This window comes from Heteronotia binoei, chromosome 6 (genome assembly GCF_032191835.1).
Source record: "Heteronotia binoei isolate CCM8104 ecotype False Entrance Well chromosome 6, APGP_CSIRO_Hbin_v1, whole genome shotgun sequence".
NCBI classification, from domain to species: Eukaryota; Metazoa; Chordata; class Lepidosauria; order Squamata; family Gekkonidae; genus Heteronotia; species Heteronotia binoei.
Genome location: NC_083228.1, coordinates 81,894,975 through 81,917,899, shown reverse-complemented (window position 1 = coordinate 81,917,899; position 22,925 = coordinate 81,894,975). Strand labels below are relative to the sequence as shown.

At 43.8% G+C, this 22,925-nt stretch overlaps 1 protein-coding gene across 1 annotated transcript in view; it reads left to right on the top strand.

Moving 5' to 3' along the window:
* Window positions 1-22,925, top strand: part of MYO7B (myosin VIIB) — a 93,086-nt gene that overhangs the window by 22,723 nt on the left and 47,438 nt on the right. Inside the window, exons 13-21 of the mRNA XM_060242684.1 lie at window positions 3,388-3,525; window positions 5,937-6,089; window positions 13,637-13,735; window positions 14,291-14,385; window positions 17,150-17,234; window positions 19,208-19,426; window positions 20,565-20,663; window positions 21,116-21,124; window positions 22,691-22,873. Coding sequence (XP_060098667.1) covers window positions 3,388-3,525; window positions 5,937-6,089; window positions 13,637-13,735; window positions 14,291-14,385; window positions 17,150-17,234; window positions 19,208-19,426; window positions 20,565-20,663; window positions 21,116-21,124; window positions 22,691-22,873 — 1,080 coding nt within the window. The remainder of the gene's footprint in view (window positions 1-3,387; window positions 3,526-5,936; window positions 6,090-13,636; window positions 13,736-14,290; window positions 14,386-17,149; window positions 17,235-19,207; window positions 19,427-20,564; window positions 20,664-21,115; window positions 21,125-22,690; window positions 22,874-22,925) is intronic.

The following is a 22,925-nucleotide window of genomic DNA, read 5'->3' as shown; positions in this document are numbered from 1 at the left end:
AACTAGAATGATTCCCTATGAAGAAAGGTTAAAATTCTTGGGGTCTTTAGTTTGGAGAAATGTCAACTGAGGGGATGACATGATAGATGTTTACAAGATTATGCATGAGTTAGAGAAGGTAGAGAAAGAAGTACTTTTCTCCCTTTCTCACAATATGAGAACTCGTGGACATTCAATTAAATTGCTGAGCAGTCAGATTAGAACTGAAGGAAGGAAGTACTACTTCACCCAAAGGGTGATTAACATGTGGAATTCACTGCCACAGGAGGTGGTGACGGCTGCCAGCATAGACATCTTCAAGAGGGATTGGATAAACATATGGAGCAGAGGTCCATCAGTGGCTACTAACCACAGCATATTGATGGAACTCTCTGTCTGGGGCAGTGATGCTCTGTATTCTTGGTGGTGGAGGGGGCAACAGTGGGAGGGCTTCTAGTGTCCTGGCTTCACTGGTGGACCTCCTGATGACACTTGTTTTTTTGGACACTGTGTGATACAGACTGTTGGACTGGAATGGCCATTGGCCTGATCCAACATGGCTTCTCTTATGTTAAAAAATTGAAATAAATCCTGACAAGACAGAAGTAATGCTGGTTGGGAAGGATATTATGGTTCTCACCTGCAGTGGGGTTCAATTGACCCCTGCTGATTTGGTTAAGAGCCTAGGGGTCCAACTTTACTGGGGTCCAACCTTAGGGACTGCCTCTCCCCATATGTTCCCCAGAGCGCACTGAGATCTAGTTCTCAAAACCTTTTAAAAATCCCTGGGCCAAGAGAGGCTAGATTGAAAACAACGAGGGAGCAAGCCTTTTCAGCAATGGCCCCCTGATGGTGGAATCAACTCCCAGAGGTGGTGCGAGCCCTGCGGGACTTGAATCAGTTCCGCAGGGCTTGCAAAACCATCCTCTTTCAGCTTGCTTTTAAGATAGAACCCGGCTAAATTGACTTGTAGCCACCTAGCCATCTTATACATGACCGTGAACTGTAGCACCTTAACTATTAACTTATAACAACTGTTTTATCTATTTTAATTTAATCTATAACGGTAACTTAATTGTATTTTAATCTGCCTTTGTCTCGATTGTATTTTATTGAAATCATGGTTGTCCCATGTCTGTGAGCCGCCCTGAGCCTGCCTTTGGCGGGGGAGGGCGGGATACAAAAATAAATTTACCTTACTGCTGAAGAAGGAAGTTAATGTAGCTCCAAAAACCCATTTTCTTACAACTTAATTTAGCCTGAAAGATGGACCTGTACCTTGGCCAATCTGGTCCCCTGAACCCACATCATGGTAACATTGACACTAGACTACTGTAATGCATGCTACAGAAGTCTCCTCCAAAGTCAGCTTAGAGATTCTAGTGGGTACGGAATGCCATCTTAGTTATTGTCAGGTACTAAACAAGTACAGTTCTGCAGTCACTCCATTGGCTGCCCATCGGTTACTAGGTTCCATTTAAGGTATTAGTTATCCCATACAAAGTCCTTCATGGCCTTGGACCCTTATATCTACAAGACCACCTTTGGTGCTGTTCTATCATAATAGCTTTGCTCATCTGAGCAGGGCATTCTGTGAGTGCCACCCTACAAATGGGCAAGATGAACTGCCTGTACATGTACATTTTCTGTTGTGGCCCCCTACCAACCAGGGCTCTCATGTTGTTGTCTTTTGTGGTTGTGGAGTTATTGAGAAACATGCATGCGCTTTCAGGCAGCATCCCTAAATATGAGGGAGAAGAATTCCCTTAAGAGACAAATTAGTTGAGGATCCTAGGACTCTGGCAAGCTTACACATTCTGTACTGCATGCTTCCTTACTTCCTTTATACTCTACCTTCCTTCCCAATGGAAACCCAAAGTATCTTACATCATTCTCTTGTCCTCCATTTTATAGTCACAACAACTCTGTGAGTTCGATCAATTTGAGAGTATGTGGCTGACCCAAGGGGCACTGATTTGTCCCTTGGAGTCTGTGGACAGCACTGTCTTTCTTCCCTCAAGTAGTACATCACTGTGCCCATCCATGTCTAATTTTTAAACCTGAAACACAATCCTATCATTCATGCATATGTACAGGAATGCATATGTACAAAGAATGTCTTCAGAACAAAGAGGAACTGTATGGAACAATTATAAAAATGTAGTAAGGGACATGAATTCACAGAATTAGAACTGCTGATTTATGTGTTGCTGGAAAGGGTTTCTCCTGTTACTTGCTCCAGAGGCAAGACAATGTAAAACTGAAGTTGTTTACAAGAAGCAGTCACAAATATAACTGCTCTCTTTGATTAAACAAACAATATTTTTCAGAGGATATCTTTAGCACAAAAAATTATCTCCGATGAAGTCTTCAATAATAGCTTCCTTCCCTTAGAGCTGAGGTGGGGACCATCATCTATGTAATGTTATTTTTAACTTTTATGACAAACTGGATAGACATCCCACAATTCTGTCAGCCTTCAGTGTTATGCTGTGACGATGTTGACTGTATTATATTAAATGTTGATTTGTAACTCAGATTATCTTTCTGCTCTGTGTTTAAAGAATTTCAAACATCTACTTTACTACAAGACTAAGTCCAGCATAGACATATATGCAAGCTCTATGAAATTAGATTAGCAGGTCCTGTAAAAGGATCATCTAATTTTTCTGTGTGTTTCAGGGCCATAGGAGGGCAGTAGTACTTCATATACAAACCAATAGATTTAGTGATATTAAGTTATCAGTTGAGAAAGGCTAAAGGCTAATTTACACTTTATGCAGTTGCTGATATTTCCATTTGTCCATCAAGTCTTTGATGCTGTAAATGCTGTAATATTTTAATTGTAGATATGATTCTATATATACATGGGAGGAGGGGTAATAGTTACATGTTGCAGAGGCTGTTTCCTCATGGGAGATTTCTCCTAGCTTTGATTCTGTTGGGAACTCTGGGGTTTTCCTGCTTTCTTGCAGCATCATTTTCTGCAAACTTTCTCGATTCTGCTTTAATACATTGTTTTGGAAAAGATCAGAGCAATGTGAGGCTGGCTGTTGTGTGGGCAGGATTTCTGGATTTTTCCAGTTGTCCCTACATAACATGTCCCTACATGTTTTCTTTGCTTCAGTTCATATGATAGCAATTCTCCCCCTCCCCATATGCCACCAGGGAGCTTTTTGAGGGTTTTTTAAAAATCAGCTGGGGCGTGTAGGCATAATGGTATGTCCATTTCCATTTTTTTAAAAGCTTCCGAACTACCAGCACCACCACCGCCCTGAAAGGTGGGGATTATGGCAGTAAAAATGTGGGAAAGCTGCCATCTCTGTTTCTCTTTCCAGATAGCACTGTTATTAAGAGACTTATGGATGTTAAACTAGTATTCAAGCCACTTCTGTTTATTTGACACAGGGAGCAGATACTATCAAACGCCTTTCTACATTAGGAGGTCAGTTCAAACAATCCCTGGAGCAGCTAATGAAAATCTTGAGTATGTGCCAGCCATATTTTATTCGCTGTCTCAAGCCCAATGACCACAAGAAGCCAATGGTAATATTCTATTAAAATACGTAGACCACTCTTTTCTGCAGTGTCTTCCAGTTTGGGGAGGAGGTGACTCATTTTTAGGAGTGCATATAATTAGTTAATTATGTTATTTGTTTAAATTCTGACGTTTTGTCCAATCCAGGTATATAAAAATATATGAACATAGATGTAATAACAAACAAGCAAATTAAAATAAGTGAAGTATGTAGGGACAGATGAGAATGGTCCCTTAGTTCATTCTGAATTTGTACCTTGCTTGGTTGTTTCCAATAATCATCTCACAGCATGTTCTGGAGACCTCTGTCCATGCCAGATGGCTGTGTTCACGTAGACTATGTATATGCAACTAGTTCCATTCTCCCTCCTCATTGCCAATCAGTGATCCATTGAGTGGCAAAATCTCACCATATCTTGAATTTAACTATGTAAATACTGGATTTGGCATGTACAAAAACATTCAAGCCATCAACATCCATTCCAGCATTCTTAGTAAGAACTTTATAGCAACAAGTAAAAAATGCTTAGCGTTTGGGGTGGGGTTTGGAGGTGTCACTGGCAGATAGGCATCAAGCAGTACTCCCTCTAAGCTATGGAGTCTTGTGAGCAAAAATTCTGCTTTGTGAGCTACTGGCATTAAAGTTGTGAGTTACTGCATACAGTAGCTTGCTCTGGGGCCATTTTTCCTGAGCTAAGACAAAAATGTGTGAGCCGGAAGCTAAAAAAGTGTGAGCTAGCTCACACTAACTCAGTTTAGGGGGAACACTGGCATCAAACGGATCTGGGAGAACCGGGTTTGATTCCCCACTCCTCCACTTGCACCTGCTGAGATGGCCTTGGGTCAGCCATAGCTCTGGCAGAGGTTGTCCTTGAAAGGGCAGCTGCTGTGAGAGTCCTCTCCAGCCCCACCCACCTCACAGGGTGTCTGTTGTGGGGGAGGAAGGTAAAGGAGATTGTGAGCCGCTCTGAGACTCTTCGGAGTGGAGGGTGGGATATAAATCCAATATCATCTTCTTCTTCTTCAAGTCACATAATTTGAATTGGGGCTTGATTGGCATATGGCCCATTCCTTGTTGAAATTGTTGTCTGTGTTTTAATCAACACGTCACTGAATTTTAATCTTGCTAGAAGCAAGGAAGATAATCCCTACAGGCATAGAAGCTTAGAGTAATAGTTTATGTCATTAACTTAGTTGGTTCTGGAGAATGGGGGAACATACCAGGAGCATGTTGGAGAAACAGCAACAGTACCAAACTTGAGTCCAGTGGCACCTTTAAGACCAACAAAGCTTTATTCAATATATGAGCTTTAATGTACACACACACTACCTCAGAGCCAATGAAATGGAATTTACCAGTCCATACATATAGGCAGTAAATTAGCATGCAACATAATGAAGATATTTATCAGATTCAGCTCATACATAGGTGTTTTCCACATAGGGACAGCTTGTACGGTTTCCCTGTTGATAGTTTCCACCAATGATGTATGTGGGTAGGAATTTATAACACATCCATATGAAGATGGTTTGGCTGTTTTCAGTCAGATCATCACAGATCTACACACACACAAGGGCAGAGCAAGTTTTGGCTAAAATGGTAGAGTGTGGCCACGTGATGCACTTAGTGTAATGACGTCACTTCAGTGTGATGTAGCAGTGATGACGTTGACTTGGGAGGGGCTGTTTGGAGGTGGGGCTTCTCCCACTGGCCAGATTGGAACCCCCAAATTAGGGGGAACTCATGCCCTGACGAGGGGTCTGGCAACTCTATATACAGTGTTAACATAGATGGTAATTAATAGCAATCAGTTATTCTGACAATCAGGGGTTGTTTTGTAGAAAAAAAAGGTGCAGGAGCTCAGTAGCATATCTCATTTGCATACGCCCCAGGATCTGTGTGCAGCAGGGAAAGAACTCCCCCCCTGCATGTAGACCCTGGTTGGAGGTTTAGGAGCTGTGCTCCTGTGAGCTCCTGCTGAACTCAAACCCTGCTGCTGAAGCTCTGTTGGCTTCTGTTGGGAAGGGCAAATTCTAACAGGCACTGTAAGTACTGCGAGCTGGGTGATCAGGGAAAGCCAAGAAGGTTGGACGTCTGCCACCTCAACCAAAGGCCTGGTAGAATAGCTTGATTTTACAGAACCTGTGGAATTGTAATAAGTCCTGCAGGACTCTAATTTCAAATGGGAGCATGTTCTACCAGGCTGGAGTCGGAGCAGAAGAGGTCCTCACCCTGGTAGAGGCTAAGCGGACGTCTTTTGGACTGGAGACTGCCAGGAGATGTTGTTCTGCAGAGTACAGTGCTCTCCAGGGCACATATGGGGAGAGATTGAATGAAAAAACAGGCAGGAGCACTCTTGTCTGTGATACATGCACAGTTTGTTTATATGGTAAATTTTGCTGTTTCCTTTAATTTCAGTTGTTTGATCGAGAACTCTGCATCCGACAGTTGCGCTATTCTGGGATGATGGAAACCATTCGCATTAGGAAGGCTGGTTATCCAATTCGTTACAGTTTTGCTGAGTTTTTTGAGAGATATCGAGTCCTGCAGCCAGTATCTGCTCAAGAAAAGGTATGTAAGAAGGAAGAGTGATTTATTGCAATTTGGACTAGAATCACAGTGTGTGGGAGAGAAAAAGTTTCAGCCTTCTCCCCTGCATCACTTTCTCAACCTGAAACAGCTCTGGGAATTCCTATTTGCCCTATTTCCTATCTGACTGCAAGCTCCTTTGAAGTGTCATGTGTTTAATGTAACATCTAGCCCATCAATACACATGTAGACCCCCAAAAGGACAAATAGGAATTCCCAGAGCTGTTTCAAGTTGAGAAAGTGATGCAGGGGAGAAGGCTGAAATCTTTTCCCTCCCACACACTGTGATTCTAGTCCAAATCAAGGATCCATACACTTGGGAATTCAATTCTCAAGGGAAACTTACTATCATCTGACTGTAAGTCCCCATATTGGTTATATGTTAAACATAATGTCTAGTTTGGCCCTAATTGTGACAATAAATTTGTTGATCCGTAGATCTAAAAATATTTCTTTTTTTCTGTTTGCATATCTACAGGTTAAAATTCAGTACATTGTTTTTAGGGCCAAAATACATGTGATGTTACAGTTCCACACCTAAAATCTCCTATAGTTTTTGAAAGCTAATTAACATCCACGGGGAGCTGCACTGGACATCAGAGACTAGTCACTGAGGGGGAAGTGTTTAACATTTCCTCCCATGCCATTGTTATGTAAATAATACCTCTGAAGTAGCATTTAGCATCATGGTTAGAGTAAAAAGGTATAGTTGGATTTGAGTCCAGACGCACCTTGCTGACCAACAAGCGTTTCAGCATGTAAGCTCTCAAGAGTCAAAGCTGCCATCTTCATCGTGGTCTCTGTGCAGTCCCACACATGGGTTATCCGCCAAGATCGATCCCGACCTCGGAGAATTCAAAGCAATCCTGGAGCGTTAACTTTGGCGCGCACTTCCTCTCGTCCTGGGGAGGAGGCATCCACTGCGCATGCCTAGACGAGAGGGAGGCGCTTCACCCACCCAGTTTCTTCTTTACCACTGCCCGGGATACACCTACCTCGCTGAGTCTCCTCTATTCACTGCGATCTTCATCTGTTTTCCTGCACTTTCTCCTCACCGTTTGTCTTCGTCTCCTTCTTCAACTTCACCGGTATCGTTATATTAAAAAAATGTTATTATCTTTCTACCCTCTTTCTACCTTCATCCCTTTTCTTCCCCCTCCCCCCCTCCCCTGGACGGATGGAAGGGAAAGACAAAATCACTTTCAAGAAGTGTGTTCGGTGCGCCTCAAAAATCCCATCCACAGAAGAACATTCTTTATGCCTTTTTTGTCTGGGTGAGGCCCATCGTACTGACACTTGCCTGCATTGTAGTCAGTTTGGAAAGCAAGCAAGAAAAAAACGCGTGGCTAGACTCAGAAGTCATTTGTTAGAGTCGTCACTGCGCCCTACTATGTTCCATACTTCGGGATCCCAAACCTCGCCATTTTCCCTATCTACTCAAAAGGGAGTGGCTCGACTGGCAGCTTCCATGGCTTCGGTTCCCAGCAAGCTTAAGTCCAGGAAGCACTCAGAAAAGTCTGATTCTAGAAAGAAACATCGCACAGAATCGGCTTCTAAAGATCCTTCGATTTCGACATCACCGAAAACAAAATCTAAGACAGGCCATAGGTCCTCGGATTCGAAGTCTCCCACCATGACTTCTACATCGCACCCAACTGTCGACACCGTGGCCTCGGTACAGACAGCACCAACTTCATCGGAGGTCTCGGCGCCCATCAATACTGTACCTCTCTAGGTCATACATATCCATTCTCGGTCCCCATCACTTCGTGGGTCTTTGCCAGAAAATATCCTCGACACCGAATCTCCAGATTCACACAGAAGTCAGTGTGCTAACCTTCTTGGCGCACACTCCTTTCAGGAAGTTTCGATGCCTAGTAGACAGACGCCTAGCAAACAACAGATAGCGACACCCGCATCTCCACTCATAAGAGAACCCTTGACACCGAGAGAGCCATCCACTCGAGTCCAAGCCGAGAGATCTCTTAAGTCATCATAGAGAATGCTATTACTATTATAGCCCATCACGGTCCTGATCACCATCTCCTCATAGGTACCAACGATGTTACAGATCACCTTCCTCAGATTCCCATCGGTACCGTGAGGACTCTCGATACCGTGAGGTGCTTTATCATCCACATCGGGAGCACGTATACCATGAGGATCGTCCTCGGTACTGTGAGGACGTGTCTTATCAACCCCATGAGAGTCCCTATCGACGCCCTAAGCATTACACTATGGTATCAAAACCATTGTCTCCAGCTAGATCGACTTCAGTGTGCTCGGTCTCCCCTAAACAACAGCTGGAACAGCCTCTCCTGCTGACCAAACAAATATCGATGCCTACCAAGCCCATTGATACACCCATTGAAACTCAGGAAGAATCTGAAGCGGAACAATCGAATTCCTCCCATTCTACAGCCTCAGCTCCTCCTTCACCAGCCTCCGACATCATCAAACCTGCTGACCTATCACCCTCAGAGGGTTCTAAATCTTACCTAGATTTGCTGTCCAACATGGCAAATTCACTTAATATTAAACTGACTACTGATGCACCTAGAGTTTCGGATGTAGTCCACGATTTAGTACATGCAGACCTACCGGCAGGCTCTTTTCTCCCGATGCTTCCAGTTCACTTGGAAGCCTTGAAAGAGGCATGGGACAAACTCGCTTCAGTGCCACCGACATCTAAATGAGTTGAATCCCTCTACAAAATTCATGCTCCTGAATCAAAATTTCTCTTCAATCATCTGGCACCAAATTCCATGATCGTGCATTCGTCCTCAAAATCCAAACAAACACGACACCCAGTTCCACCTGAAAAGAAAGGGAAGAAATTGGACACTTTAGGAAGAAAGATCTATTCTCTTACCACTGCTACTTCCAAAATTCACAATTATTTGGCCTATTTTTTTGGCATATACTTTCAATCTGACCTCCCAATTTACCACCTTGGTCCCCTCCCTTCCGGATGCAGCACAGAAGCAGGCTTCGCACATCCTTCAGGAGCTCTCTCGTATCAGCAAGCAGCAAATTAATACAGTACGTCATGCTGTGGCATGCTCATCTAGGACTATGGCTACATCGATTGCTCTTTGCCGTCATGCCTGGCTCAGGTCCGCGTCACTGCAACCTGACATCGAATTCAAGATAGAGGACTTACCTTTTGATGGACAGGGTCTCTTTAATGCCACCACAGATGATATTTTAACCACTGTTGATGACAGTAGGAAAAGGGCCAAAAGATTGGGAGTTTCTCAACAGCAGTCCCAACCTAGAAGAAGAAGATATTGGATTTATATCCTGCCCTCCACTCCGAAGAGTCTCAGAGCGGCTCACAATCTCCTTTACCTTCCTCCCCTACAACAGACACCCTGTGAGGTGGGTGGGGCTGGAGAGGGCTCTCACAGCAGCTGCCCTTTCAAGGACAACCTCTGCCAGAGCTATGGCTGACCCAAGGCCATGCTAGCAGGTGTAAGTGGAAGAGTGGGGAATCAAACTCGGTTCTCCCAGATAAGAGTCTGCACACTTAACCACTACACCAAACTGGCTCTCCAACCTAATCGGCAGAGAACCTGGAAACCGTCATACTACAAACGTTCCCGATCCCCCTGACAAGCTGAATTCTGGAAACGAAAGGCTCCTCTGGCAAAACAACCATTTCAGCAAAGAGCATGTCCACAAACCTCAAAGAAGACAACAACGGCTCCAAAGCAATCTCTTTGACTCCTTTCTTCTACCTCTCAATCAGCACCATTCAGACACCACCAGACTACGACCATTCTACCCCATGTGGGAATCCATAACATCGGATTCATGGGTCCTGGCGATCATCCACAGGGGCTACATCATAGAGTTTGATTAGACTCCAAAACTCCACAGATTCATACCTACACCCCCATCTGTTCCACTTCAAACAGAAATCGCCACCTTGCTGGAAAAGGGAGCTATAGAACCAGTTCCACCACAGTTCCATCACACAGGATTTTACTCCCGCTATTTTCTGGTTCCAAAAAGGGATGGGGACAGCGCCCTATACTGGATCTTTGAAAACTCAATCTCCATATTCACTACAAAAAATTCTGCATGATTACTCTGCAATCTATCCTACCACTGATTCCAAAGCAGGCCTGGATGGCGTCAATAGACCTACAAGATGCTTACTTCCATCTCACCATCAATCACCATCACAGAAGATTCCTCAGGTTTGCTATTGGAGATCAACACTATCAATTCCGTGCTCTCCCCTTTGGTCTTTCGACAGCACCGAGAGTTTTCACGAAATGTATGGCAATGGTGGCAGCCGTACTCCGGCAACAACAGATCTCCATTTACCTTATATAGATGATTGTCTGGTCGTATCTCAAACAAAAGAACAGCTTCAGAAGGACATCTTGTCTACTCTGTCCCTCCTGTCTGCACTAGGTCTTCAGGTCAATCATGCAAAATCCAACCTGAATCCCAATCAGAACATACAATTTATAGGGGCACGTCTGTCGACGATATCACACAAGGCCTACCTTCCAGCAGACAGAGTGCATCATATCCAGTCCTTGGCCAATACCATAATCACGCACCATACCCAAACAGCCTTCGTCTTCCAGCGGATGTTAGGTCTCATGGCGGCCACCACCGCCGTCCTCTGTTTTGCAAGACTTCATATGCGCCCTCTGCAATTGTGGTTTGTCGGACATTTCATCCACATTGGCAACACCAAATGACCTTATTTACAGTCCCATCTCACATTATCCCATCTCTAAAATGGTGGACGATGGATTGTCATCTCCTAGCAGGAATGCCATTCGTACAAACACCGCCCTCTGTGATTGTCACGACCGATGCCTCCAAGTGGTGATAGGGAGCCCACTTGGGAACGTTGACAGTTCAGGGACAGTGGACCGAGTACGAGAGATCCCTTCACATCAATTGCCTAGAGCTCCTGGCGGTCCACAGAGCTCTGAGATCTTTTATACCGTCTCTTCACAATCGCCACATTCAGGTCACCTCTGACAATGTAGCCACTGTTTTCTACATCAATCGTCAGGGAGGCACAGCCTCTTTTCACTTGTGCAAATGAGCCCTATACTTATGGCACTGGAGTTTCATTCACGGCATTTTCTTGACAGCGATGCATCTACCAGGAGTCCAAAACGTCCAAGCAGACACATCTAGTCAATGACCATGAATGGGCCTTCAACCGTCGTTACCTGCACACAGTGTTCGAGACTTTCAGAGTTCTGAAAATAGATGTATTTGCATCTCCAGACAACGCCCAGTGTCCGCACTTTTACACCCGGGGTCCTCAATCCCCACTGTCTGCGGGGGATAACTTCCTCCATCAATGGTCTGGGATACTACATTATCTATTTCCACCAATCCCTTTCATCATGAGAGTATTGCAAAAGATAAAGCTAGATTGGACCAATTGCATCCTGATTACACCATGGTGGCCCCATCAACCCTGGTTCATCACTCTTCTCCTCCTCTCGGACAGCATGTTCCTCCCACTTCCTCAAGTTCAGGATTTCCCAACAAGAAGGCAAGGTTCTGCACCACAATCCGGGACTTCTACAACTGACTGCCTGGAAAATCAGTTTCTGAATTTTCCTTCAGATGTTCGTCATGTCCTACTCAATGCCAAAAAATCTGCCACCAGAAAATCTTATTCTTCAAAGTGGAAACGTTTTTCAGCGTATGCTGTTCTACATAATTTCAAGCCTGAACTCTCCACTATAGCTCAGATCCTGACCTACACCTTATCCCTTTCTAACGCAGGACTGTTGTACTCTTCTCTGAAGGTCCACTTAGCGGCCATCTCTGCATTCCATCCACACATCGAAGGGTGCACTGTTTTCTCCCACTATGCTACCAAAGCCTTCATGAAGGGGATCCTCCAGCTTCATCCTCTAATCCGTCAGCTTCACCCCACCTGGAGCTTGTCTCTTGTGCTGAGCCAATTAATGAAGCCACCTTTTGAGCCCATGGCATCCATTCCTATGCATCTCCTGTCCTGGAAGACAGCTTTACTGGTAGCGCTTACTTCTGGCAGAAGAGCCAGCGACATCTGCGCTTTCAGAGCAGACCCCCTATACACTATTTTCCATCATGACAGAGTTGTTTTACAGCCTGACCCTTCCTTTTTACCCAAAGTAGTCTCACCGTTTCATCTAGGAAAGTCGTCTACTTTACCTGCCTTTTTTCAACGCCCTGCCGACACAGGTCAACGAACGTTATGCAACCTGGACGTACGTAGGGCCCTTGCTTTTTACATTGAGAGGACACGTCCATTTCGAAAAGACACTATACTCTTTGTAGCATATGCAACCCACAACCAAGGCACTAAAATCTCAACACAGAGATTTTCAAAATGGATTGTGGCTGCTATTACTTTATGCTATCGATTGGCTAAACAGCCTATACCTGAACATTTACGAGCTCATTCTACCAGAGCCGTTGCCACTTCATCAGCCTTCTGTAAGGGCATTCTGATGGAAGAAATCTGTGCCGCTGCGGTCTGGTCGTCTCCATCTACATTTGTCTCGCACTACGCTTTAGACGTCCGTGCTCGGCATGATGCGTCCTTTGGGCAGGCTGTGCTACGATCCATTTTCGACTGATGTCTCCAGTCGGCTACACTGTAAGTACAATATTGCTTCTTATATGCATAACTAACTTTGTCCTTTGGTTACAGATCCAGCACCCGCCTCCGGACAGATTAGCTTGCCAGTCACCCATGTGTGGGACTCCACAGAGACCACGATGAAGATAAACAAGTTTCTTACCTGTAACTGATGATCTTCGAGTGGTCATCTGTGCATTCACACACACCCGCCCAACCTTCCCCGCTGCTGGTTCCTTGTTCCTAATTCGAAAATTTTCCTCCTATACGGCAGCGGGAAGAAACTGGGTGGGTGAAGCCTCTGCCTCTCGTCTAGGCATGCGCAGTGGACGCCTCATCCCCAGGACGAGAGGAAGTGCATGCCAAAATTAATGCTCCAAGATTGCTTTGAATTCTCCAAGGTCGGGATTGATCCTGGCGGATAACCCATGTGTGTGACTGCACAGGTGACCACTCGAAGATCATCAGTTACAGGTAAGAAACCTGTTTTTCATCAGACTAATGCAGTGTTTTTATGTTGGCAAAAATGACACAAGGAAACTAGAAAGTCCTTCACCCAGTTTAAAGTACTGAGCAAATGAGCACTGTTTAAGGTGAGCTCCATCTAATGGTGAGTCTAATTGTGCACTTGTGACCTAACTCATGTTGGGCATATTGCGCATCTTGGTCCACACAGGGCTACTCACTTGTAATTTTTAAAATGAGAGTGTTGCCTGTGATCTGTTTAATTCCCGTGTTAAGGATTGCAATTAATGATTAAGAAAAAGGAGCATATCAAAATAGTGTTCATGTAAGAAGGCACCTCCAAAGCATGACCATTTCACTATTACTTTGAAGTAACATTTGTATTGAATTTTCTCAAGCAGTCTCTCTGTTTTTCCTGCCCAAGTCAAATGAATTTGCATTCCAGGTAAAGAATGATGCTTGCCAGTGCTGTATTTACATATGTGAGACAGTGATGGGAAAAGACAATGAATGGAAAATTGGAAAAAGCAAAGTTTTCCTGAAAGTAAGTTGCAAGGGTCTTCTAATAGTTCTGCATTGTACATAAACAACACATGCATACATACCAAAGTGGCCCATTCCACCCCGCCACAAGTATGGATAGCAGCGTCCTATGAGGGGTCAAGAAATAAATTGACTTTGACTGCAGTAACCTTGCATAGGATTGCAAATTACTCAAGAGCTTGTGTGGCCTGCCATCTTTATCACAAAGTCTAATTCCTTGAGAGTGTCAATGAATCTGTGCCACTTCATCATGTATGGATTTCATGTTTGCTGCTCTTGATAACTCTTGCATAAGTCATGTGGTGTTAAGTACGGAATAACAGAACAGATGTTTTCTTCCATTACTGACCTGAGCAAGGCTGCTAATGATAGGACATTTGGGAGGTCATTAATTCATATGGTTGCCCTAAGTTGAAAGCAACTTAATGGCACTTAACACACAAATGCACTTCATTCCAAAGAGGAATGAACTCCAGCACTGTTCTGTATGCAGCATGTTCTCTGGTTATGTTATGTTATGGCCATACATGAGGATTTCTTTAATATTCTTCAATAGGACTATCATGACACAGTACTAGAGGTGCAACGAGACAGAGCACTCACAGAGAAAGCAATTCTTATTCAGAAAGTGCTAAGAGGATTCAAAGACAGGTAAGGAAGTAAACAAAAGCTGTGCTCTTAAAAGTAGTAAACAAAAACAGATGATCCATCTCCTTTATATGCTGGAGTAGGCAGAGTGAAGGAAACAGAAAACAGCTACTTTGAGAACTGTTTCAGGATGAGAAGCAGGATACAAAATATAAATTTTATATTGTTCATGGTTTATTGTATTATTGCTTGGTAAATCTTAATGTACGTACAAATACTTTAAAACAGTATTTAAAATTGTTACATAAATACATAAATTCCTATCTTCCCATCGCTCATTCACCCAAATCTAGGATGAGCAGTGGGAATAAAGTCACTTTGTCTCTCAGATTCTTGCCTGTACCTGGGAGCCTCTACCAGCCTGTAGCCAGTTGCCCTGAAGCCCCTCCTACTGCAGAGTCAACACTGATTGCCAGAGCTGCCTGGAATTGAGGTGGGAAGAGAGCTATCACCTGCAGAGTGGTTGGTGGGCACCACCCTACAGCTGATTGCTCTCTTCTCTGCTTAAGTGATTACAGGGTCCCATTCTTGCAGTTTGCCTGGAGGTCCAGAATTACTAAGACTGCCTCTGCTACCAACAATATAAACAGGAGCCATGGGAGTTGCTGTCTGATCACATTAAATAGTAGCTAGCAGTAGACAGACAGACAAGCCATGCTGGCAGAAGGGGGAAAAGAAAACTGGAGGGTGGGGAGGGAGAGTGGGATACAGCTGAAATAAATAGCAATTTTAAAACAAATAACAGGTCCACTGGGGCTTGCTGATTGACAATGCCTGCTTTCCTTGAACCCTTCCTGGAATTCTCTTTGATTTTTTTTCTTGTATGGCGTAATTAATGTGCTACATGTGGGGGGAGGGAAAGAGAGAGAGAGAACTGGGTGCCTAATTTGTGACTGCAAGTATAATATCACCAATAAATGCTGAACATTACAACTACAACATAAAGAGAAGGGAAAATCTGAAGAAGCAGATAGGGTTGCCAAGACTGGCTTAGGAAATATCTGGGGACTTTGGGTGTGGAGCCAGGAGCAAGGTTTTGAACTCCAAAGGGAGAGTCAGTTTGGTGTAGTGGTTAAGTACACGGACTCTTATTTGGCAGAACTGGGTTTGATTCCCCACTCCTCCACATGCAACTGCTGGCGTGATCTTGGGTCAGCCATAACTCTCTCAGAGCTGTTCTGCTCAAGAACAGTTCTGGGAGAACTCTCTCAGCCCCACCTACCTCACAGGTGTCTGTTGTGGGGAGGGGAAGGGAAAAGGAGATTGTAAGCCACTCTGAGCCCCCTTCAGGTAGTGAAGGGCAGGGTAGTAGTAGTAGTACTTTATTCACGGTCATCCGACCAGCTTAATACAAACAAAAACAAAATCATAAAAACAAACCCATCACCTCTTACACAAAATTCCTGACGCCAACTATTGCACATATTGTTAAAACTCATAACCAAGATTTACACTCTCAATTTCCCTCCTTTCCAACTGAGCAACAAAACAGAAACGGGCAATCTTAGATGAAACATCAGAATGAGCGTCAGACAGGAGGAAGGCAATCTGCTCATCCTCCGGCCTGCCCGCCAAGGACCCGAGAATTGGAGAGATTAATCTTGCCCTCAAGTCATTGTAATTAGGGCACCGCAAAACGATGTGGAGAGTTGTTTCGACCTCATTGCAATTACAGGGGCACAATCTTTCCAGATATGGGTACCCAGCGTAACGTCCCAAAAGCACCGAAGAGAAAAGTGCGTTGAGTCGTGCTTTTGAGAAAGCTATCCGATATTTTGGGATAGTGATGTTGAAAAGATACCTGGCTGGGGACAGTACTTCGGCTTGCTTCCCTAAGAAAATGTGCGCAGAAAGACTAGCTCCAGCAGATCTCAGTTCAAGCTCAACCAACCTCAGGCGCAAAAGTTCTTTCGCATCCCTCAGTTCCATCATTGCTAGGGACTCAGGGGAGAGATCACAGAGTCTAAAATGATCTAGACACCTTTTCTCCCAAGTTCCCACAAAAGAGTCGAAAAAAATCAGATGGGGAAGGCCACCTGGCTTTGAGAGAACCCTCAAAAAGTAACAAAGGTTGTTTAACCACATAGATGTCTCGATGCTTGGGATGCCAGATTCCAACCTGATGGCAGTGTTTGGCACACAACTGGGAACAGACAGAAGCTTGCGCAAGAGTTTAGTTTGTACTATCTCCAATGGCTTGGTGGTTGAATAAGGGGCAATTTCAGCACCATAGAGCAACTGGACCCTGGTCTTTGCAGTATGCAGCCTTAGTGCTGCAGGCAAGAATTTGGCCCCTTTGGAGATGTAAAAAGGGCAGGGTATAAATCCAGTCTCCTCCTCTTCTTCTTCATCACCACAATTAAAGAACTGCACTCCTTTTAAATGCCTTCCCTTCATTGGCAATTAAGGACAATGGGGGCGCTTTCTTTTGGGACTCATAAAATGGGACCCCCTGATCCATTTTTTAAAATATATATATATATATTTAGATACCTATAGATAAATTCTCCATTCTACCCTATGGAGAACCAGTCTCCATAGGGCATAATGGAGTGCCCAGTGAACATTCAGCCCATCCCCCAACTTTCTGATTACACTGAAGTAGGGGGAGGGCCTCCAAGCTGGAGGATCCTCTGCCCCTAACTGGGGATTGGCAACCCTAACAAACAGGTGGCCCTGGGGATACTGCTTGGGGAATTTGTATTCGTATATTATTTCTGTAAACTTTGTCTAAAATAAGCTATTCCCTCATTTCTCCCACTTGTAGGAAACAGTTTCTGAAGCAGAGGCACTGTGCTGTGGTTATTCAGACAGCCTGGAGGGGCTATTACTGTCGGAAGAACTTCAAGATGGTAAAAAAAAAAGCACAAACATTATACAGGGTTTTGCAGAGATAGGTATAGCATTCAGAGTGGTTGCTTATGTGAGAGATGGCAACAGTCTTTCTTTCTTTCTTTCTTTCTTTCTTTCTTTCTTTCTTTCTTTCTTTCTTTCTTTCTTTCTTTCTTTCTTTCTTTCTTTCTTTCTTTCTTTCTTTCTTTCTTTCTTTCTTTCTTTCTTTCTTTCTTTCTTTCTTTCTTTCTTTCGATTTGTATCCCACCTTCCCTGCCAAGGCAGGCTCAGGGCGGCTCACATATGCTCATGCGTATACATGAGTATAAACATATAATAAAACATAAAAACAATAAAACAATTTAAAACATAGAACATAGAAATTAACATTTCAGATGCCATGATCTTAAATTAAGTTGCCTTGCTATTCCAGCTAGGTGTTCTCAGCAAAGCAAATCTTAGTGGTCCAGATGTTCTATATAGAGCAGATTGCAAGAGATGATCCAGATATTTTCGGAGACTGTAATACCCAGCGGTCTAAATTGTGAATGCCTGGTAAAAGAGTGCCGTCTTACAGGCACTGCCGTCTTACAGGGCCCTGACCTCCTCAGGGAGTTCATTCCAACAGTGTGGGGCTACTACAGAAAAGGCCCTAGCTCTAGTTGTTGTGAGCCTTGCCTCTTTAAGTCCAGGGATTGAAAGCAGGTTTTTAGACCCAGACCGAAGTGCTCTCCGGGGAACATGTGGGGAAAGGCGGTCCTTAAGATATGCAGGTCCCTGGCCATATAGGGCTTTAAAGGTAAGAACCAGCACCTTGAAACAAACCCGGTATGTGATGGGCAACCAGTACAGCGCTTTCAGCACAGGTTGGATGTGCTCCCGTAGGGGACGACCCGTTAAGAACCTGGCTGCAGCATTCTGCACTAGTTGGAGCTTCTGGGTTTGAGACAAGGGTAGCCCCATGTAGACGGCATTGCAGTAATTCAATCTCGAGGTGACTGTGGCGTGGATCACTGTTGCTAAGTAATTGCGTTCGAGGTAGGGGACCAACTGTCTTACCAGCTGAAGATGATAAAAGGCTGATCTAGCCTCCATAGTTAAAGAGGGATCCAGGAGTATCCCTAAGCTTTTAATCTTGGGCACCGGTGTAAGTGGCACTCCATTGAAGGTTGGTAGTAGGACCTCAGATCCCAGACCGCCGTGACTTACAGGACCTCCATCTTCATTGGATTCAATTTCAGTTGACTCTGCCTGAGCCACCCTGCCACAGCATGAAGTGCCATGGACAGATCTTCCGGGGAGGAGTCAGACTGGCTACCCACCAACAGATAGAGCTGTTCCTGATAGAAAAACTAAAGTACCCTGAGTGATTTTGTTTTCTAACTATAGCAAAGGTTATTTCCACACAGGGACTATTCTCCAGTGTGGATTCATTGCAGTGAGTGAAAATAATAAGGCAATGTCTGGTTCTAAAAGGGCTTTTTGAGCAGAGTTCTGGTGGGGTGCAAGTGGGAGAATTCCCACTCACACTTTCACTTTCAGAACTACCATATCCTAAATTATAATTGGAAATGATTGCTGTTGTGCACGAGGGGACCCCCTCCTCAGGGTGCTGCTGGCTTCCAGCCTTCCCTTCAGCTTCCCAGACATGACTTGAGTCCATCCCAACTCAACAATATCCCTGTTTTGGATTAATGGAGCTCATGTAAATCAGTGTATTAATGTGCATTAATGGAGCTGCCATGCCAAGCAAAATACTCTGGCATGTCACATAGATACTGTGCATTGCCTATCCCAGTGTTATAACTTTGCACATTGGTTTCATAGCTAATCTCCTTCATTTTTATTATATCCTGGCTTTATTTCTTCCATTCCTATATTTCATTTCCTTTATTTTTTCCAAAACCCCATTTGTCTTGCTGTACTCATCCCCACTTTTATTTCAATCAGGCCTGAACCTTCCTTTTGATCTTTTTCTTCTCTTTTGTGGTAGATCATGCTGGGGTTTGAGCGCCTTCAAGCTGTTTTCCGGAGTAGACAACTTGCCAAACAGTACGAAACAGCCCGGGCAAGTGTGATTAAGTTCCAAGCCTTGTGTAGAGGTTACCTGATGCGTCAGAAAAAAGCTGAACAGCTGAAAGCTGTATGTGTCATTCAGGCTTATGCCAGAGGAATGTTCGCCCGTAGGAGTTTCCAAAGAATGAAGATAGAGGTATGGTTGGATAGGGACTGCATGATACTAGATATTGATATTGGATTTATATATCCCACCTTATACTCTGAATCTCAGAGTCTCAGAGCGGTCACAATCTCCTTTACCTCCCCCCCGCCAACAGACACCCTGTGAGGTGGGTGGGGCTGAGAGGGCTCTCACAGCAGTTGCCCTTTCAAGGACAATTCCTGTGAAAGCTATGGCTGATCCATTCCAGCAGCTGCAAGGGGAGGAGGGGGGAATCAAACCCAGTTCTCCCAGATAAGAGTCCACACACTTAACCACTACAGCAAACTGACTATGATGCATGGAAACCTGCTTTGGAATTCTGTTTTTAGGGAATGCACAAGTCCAACCTATTTGGATGTAATGGCAACAACAGTTTGCCATGAAAGTAAAAAATTACCAGTCAACACATGAGAGGCAAAGGTAGAATCATAGAATCATGGAATCGGACCTCCAGGGTCACCTAGTCTATCTAGTAGCCTAGAAGCATGAAAACTCTCCCCCCACCCCACACACACTTCTTAATGAAGATTAAGTTGTATGCTAATTTGCTGATCACTTATGTAGAGGGATCTGCCTATATATGTGAAATGTCAGCTTCCATTTCTATGGGTCTGGAGAAGTTTGCGTGCACATGAAAGCTCATACCTTGAATAAACTTTTGTTGGCCTTAAAGGTGCTATTGGTCTCCAAATCTGTTCTACTGCTTCAGACCAACATGGCTGCCCACCTGGATCTAGCAAATGGTAGTTTGCTGTTTATACCCAAGCCACTGGCATAGACATATTGTATATGTTTAGATATATTCTATTTGTCTTAAAGGCTTGTAAAAATAAAATATGTGTCATACTCAAAATGACACAGGTTCATTTTAAAAGAAAGAAGCAGTTTCTTAAACATTTTTAAGGGCTTAATGAGGGCAAAATGCTGAAGGAATTTAGCATTTTTGAAGGTTTTGTCTACCATAAAAATATAAGGACACAAATTTGCAGTTTGGTTTTAACAGTAGTCTTCAGTGCAAGCTTTGCCTTGACAGCTGTTGTGTGAATGTCAGGGTGGGATTCATGTTGAAAAGAGGGAATACAAAGTGATAAAGCTGGCTGAAAGCAACCACAGTTTCTGTTACCTGCAGCAGCAAAGCCTACTTGGAGGCAGAAAGCTACATTTGGAGGACAAAAAGCATCTCATTCTAATACCTGGAGCCAGGAAAGTAAAGGAAGAAATAAGAAGGGTAAGCTCTCTGATACACTGATTTACATGAGCTGGTGTCAGCCTCCAGGTGGGGCCTGGGATTACAAGTGATCTCCAGACAACAGAGATCCGTTCCCTGGAGAAATGGCTGCTTTGGAGAATGGACTGTATGGCATTATACCCTGGCTGAGTTCTCTCTCTTCCCCAGACCTCCCCAGGGACCACCCCCAAATCTCCAGGAATTTCCTAGGTCAGCTTTGGCAACCCTAGCCTGGTGTGAATTTCTGGCTTTGTTTCGGCTTACCCCATGGACATTAATGACTCTGAGCCTAGTTCTGATTCCCTCCTTTTGTTTGGACTGTCTATGCTCTTATGCTTCAGGTTGGCTTTGTTTAAAAACAGGATTTCATGTCCTTGGCCTGTTAAAGTGGCTAAACATTTATTTGGCATTTTTAAACACACACACACACAACAACCACCAGTCGTTTTCAGGTTTTCAAGGTACTTTTTTTTTTTTTTTACTTTAAGCACTGCTGTGGAGAGCGGGCACAATTTGGGATTGTCAGGAATCAGCACTCTGTCTGCACTGATAGGAACTGGGGGACTAAGTGGTTTAATAATTGTCACAAAGATCAGTCAAATGGCACTCTGCACAGTTGGCTTTTGCTCAGCACATCCTGATTTGTTGGGGATAAATGGAAAGCTCTCATGTGACATACAGGAAGGAGATACCTCCCCAAAGAGATCAGTTAATGGTCATCATGTTTCTAAATCCCCCTGCCCCCAAAAGATTGAAAGCCCTATTTATAAGTATGCACTCAGAAAAGAGGTAATACACAACAAATTTGATTTCATTTGTTTGTTTATAATTGCCTTTCTCACTAAAGGTGGGTTACAGATTTAAAAAGTACATATTTGCACAATGTTAGTTGGGTTCCCTGTGGGTGGAGTTCCGCCAGTCTTGGGGCCTTCAACCTACGTCCCCTCCCCTGAAGAATTCTGAAGATGTCTGACATACTCAGTGCAATGATGTCACCTGAAAGTGATATGATTGCATCGGGCACATCACTCGGTGACACGCTAGCATTTTTGTATAAAACTCTAGAGCTCCAAGTCCCCCTGCCGGCAGCCGGATAGGTCCTGAACCCTATATGAACAGCATAAGCATAACAAACAATGCAGTAGTACAAAATCAAAGACAATATGAAGTGGGCTGTGACTTATAAAAGCTCATATTGAAATAAAAGTTAGTCTTAGATACCACTGACTTTTGTTCTGTTTTGCTGTGAGAGATTAACATAGCTGCTCTTTGCAATATGAACAACAAAGTGCCTAAGGCATGGTATACTGTGGACAGTGCCCTGTATCTACTGCCATAATTTTCTCATAGTAAGGCTCATTTGATTCAAATGTTTCATCCAAACATTTCAGTCAAAAGTGATCAAGTAACAATTTCACCATGAGTATTTCTTGTTGCTTGGACTGTACAAACTTAATCATTGGCTACATTCCAAGAGTGAGCTGTCAGCAAGCTTGATTTCAACATACTGTATTTATTGCCAAATATCAGGTACCAAGAGTTTGGTAGAGCCACAGAACTCCCCTAAAAATCTAGTCCTGGAGAGCAGAAATTATAAATTTTACTTAGAGAAATGGGTTGCTTATAGAAGAAGACAAGCTTTAGCAACTTTGCAAGCACCTGGAACCCATTCTCAGAATGGTTTGCCTAAACAATTAGCTGCTAGTATACTTATTTCTCTTTTTGAAAAAATGAATGCTGCCAATCACCCAGTTTTATTGGTTTGAAAGTGTGTACATGGCCTCATCCATTCACTCATAGTGTTTTATAAAATGTCATTACCTCCAGACATTCAGCTTTACACTCTCTATTGGATTCTGCATTGTGTTCTGCTTCCTACATGTATTTATTGTCTAATATAGTAACCCTGATTTTGCCAGTAAATCCAAGCTTTCGGAGGTGTCTTCAGAAAGATTAGTCTCTGTGAAATGTGGACACGTGTGAAGCTCCTAGTTTCTGATCAGTGGATTTCTAATGTGTATTTACAGGAGTGCCGAAAAGCTGTGAAGCCTGAAAAAGTCTCTGACAAGGAAAAAAAACAGGATGCTGGTGACAGCATACACCATGCACTATATGATGTTATCAGTGACCAGGAAATGGTGGACAGAGTGTTTGGTTTCTTGCCTTCTTTAATTGGAGGCCAAGAAGGACAAGCTCCCATGGGCTTTGAGGTAAAAACAGTCATAAATAAACTAGAAGCCTGTACATTCCCAGGGAAGTGTT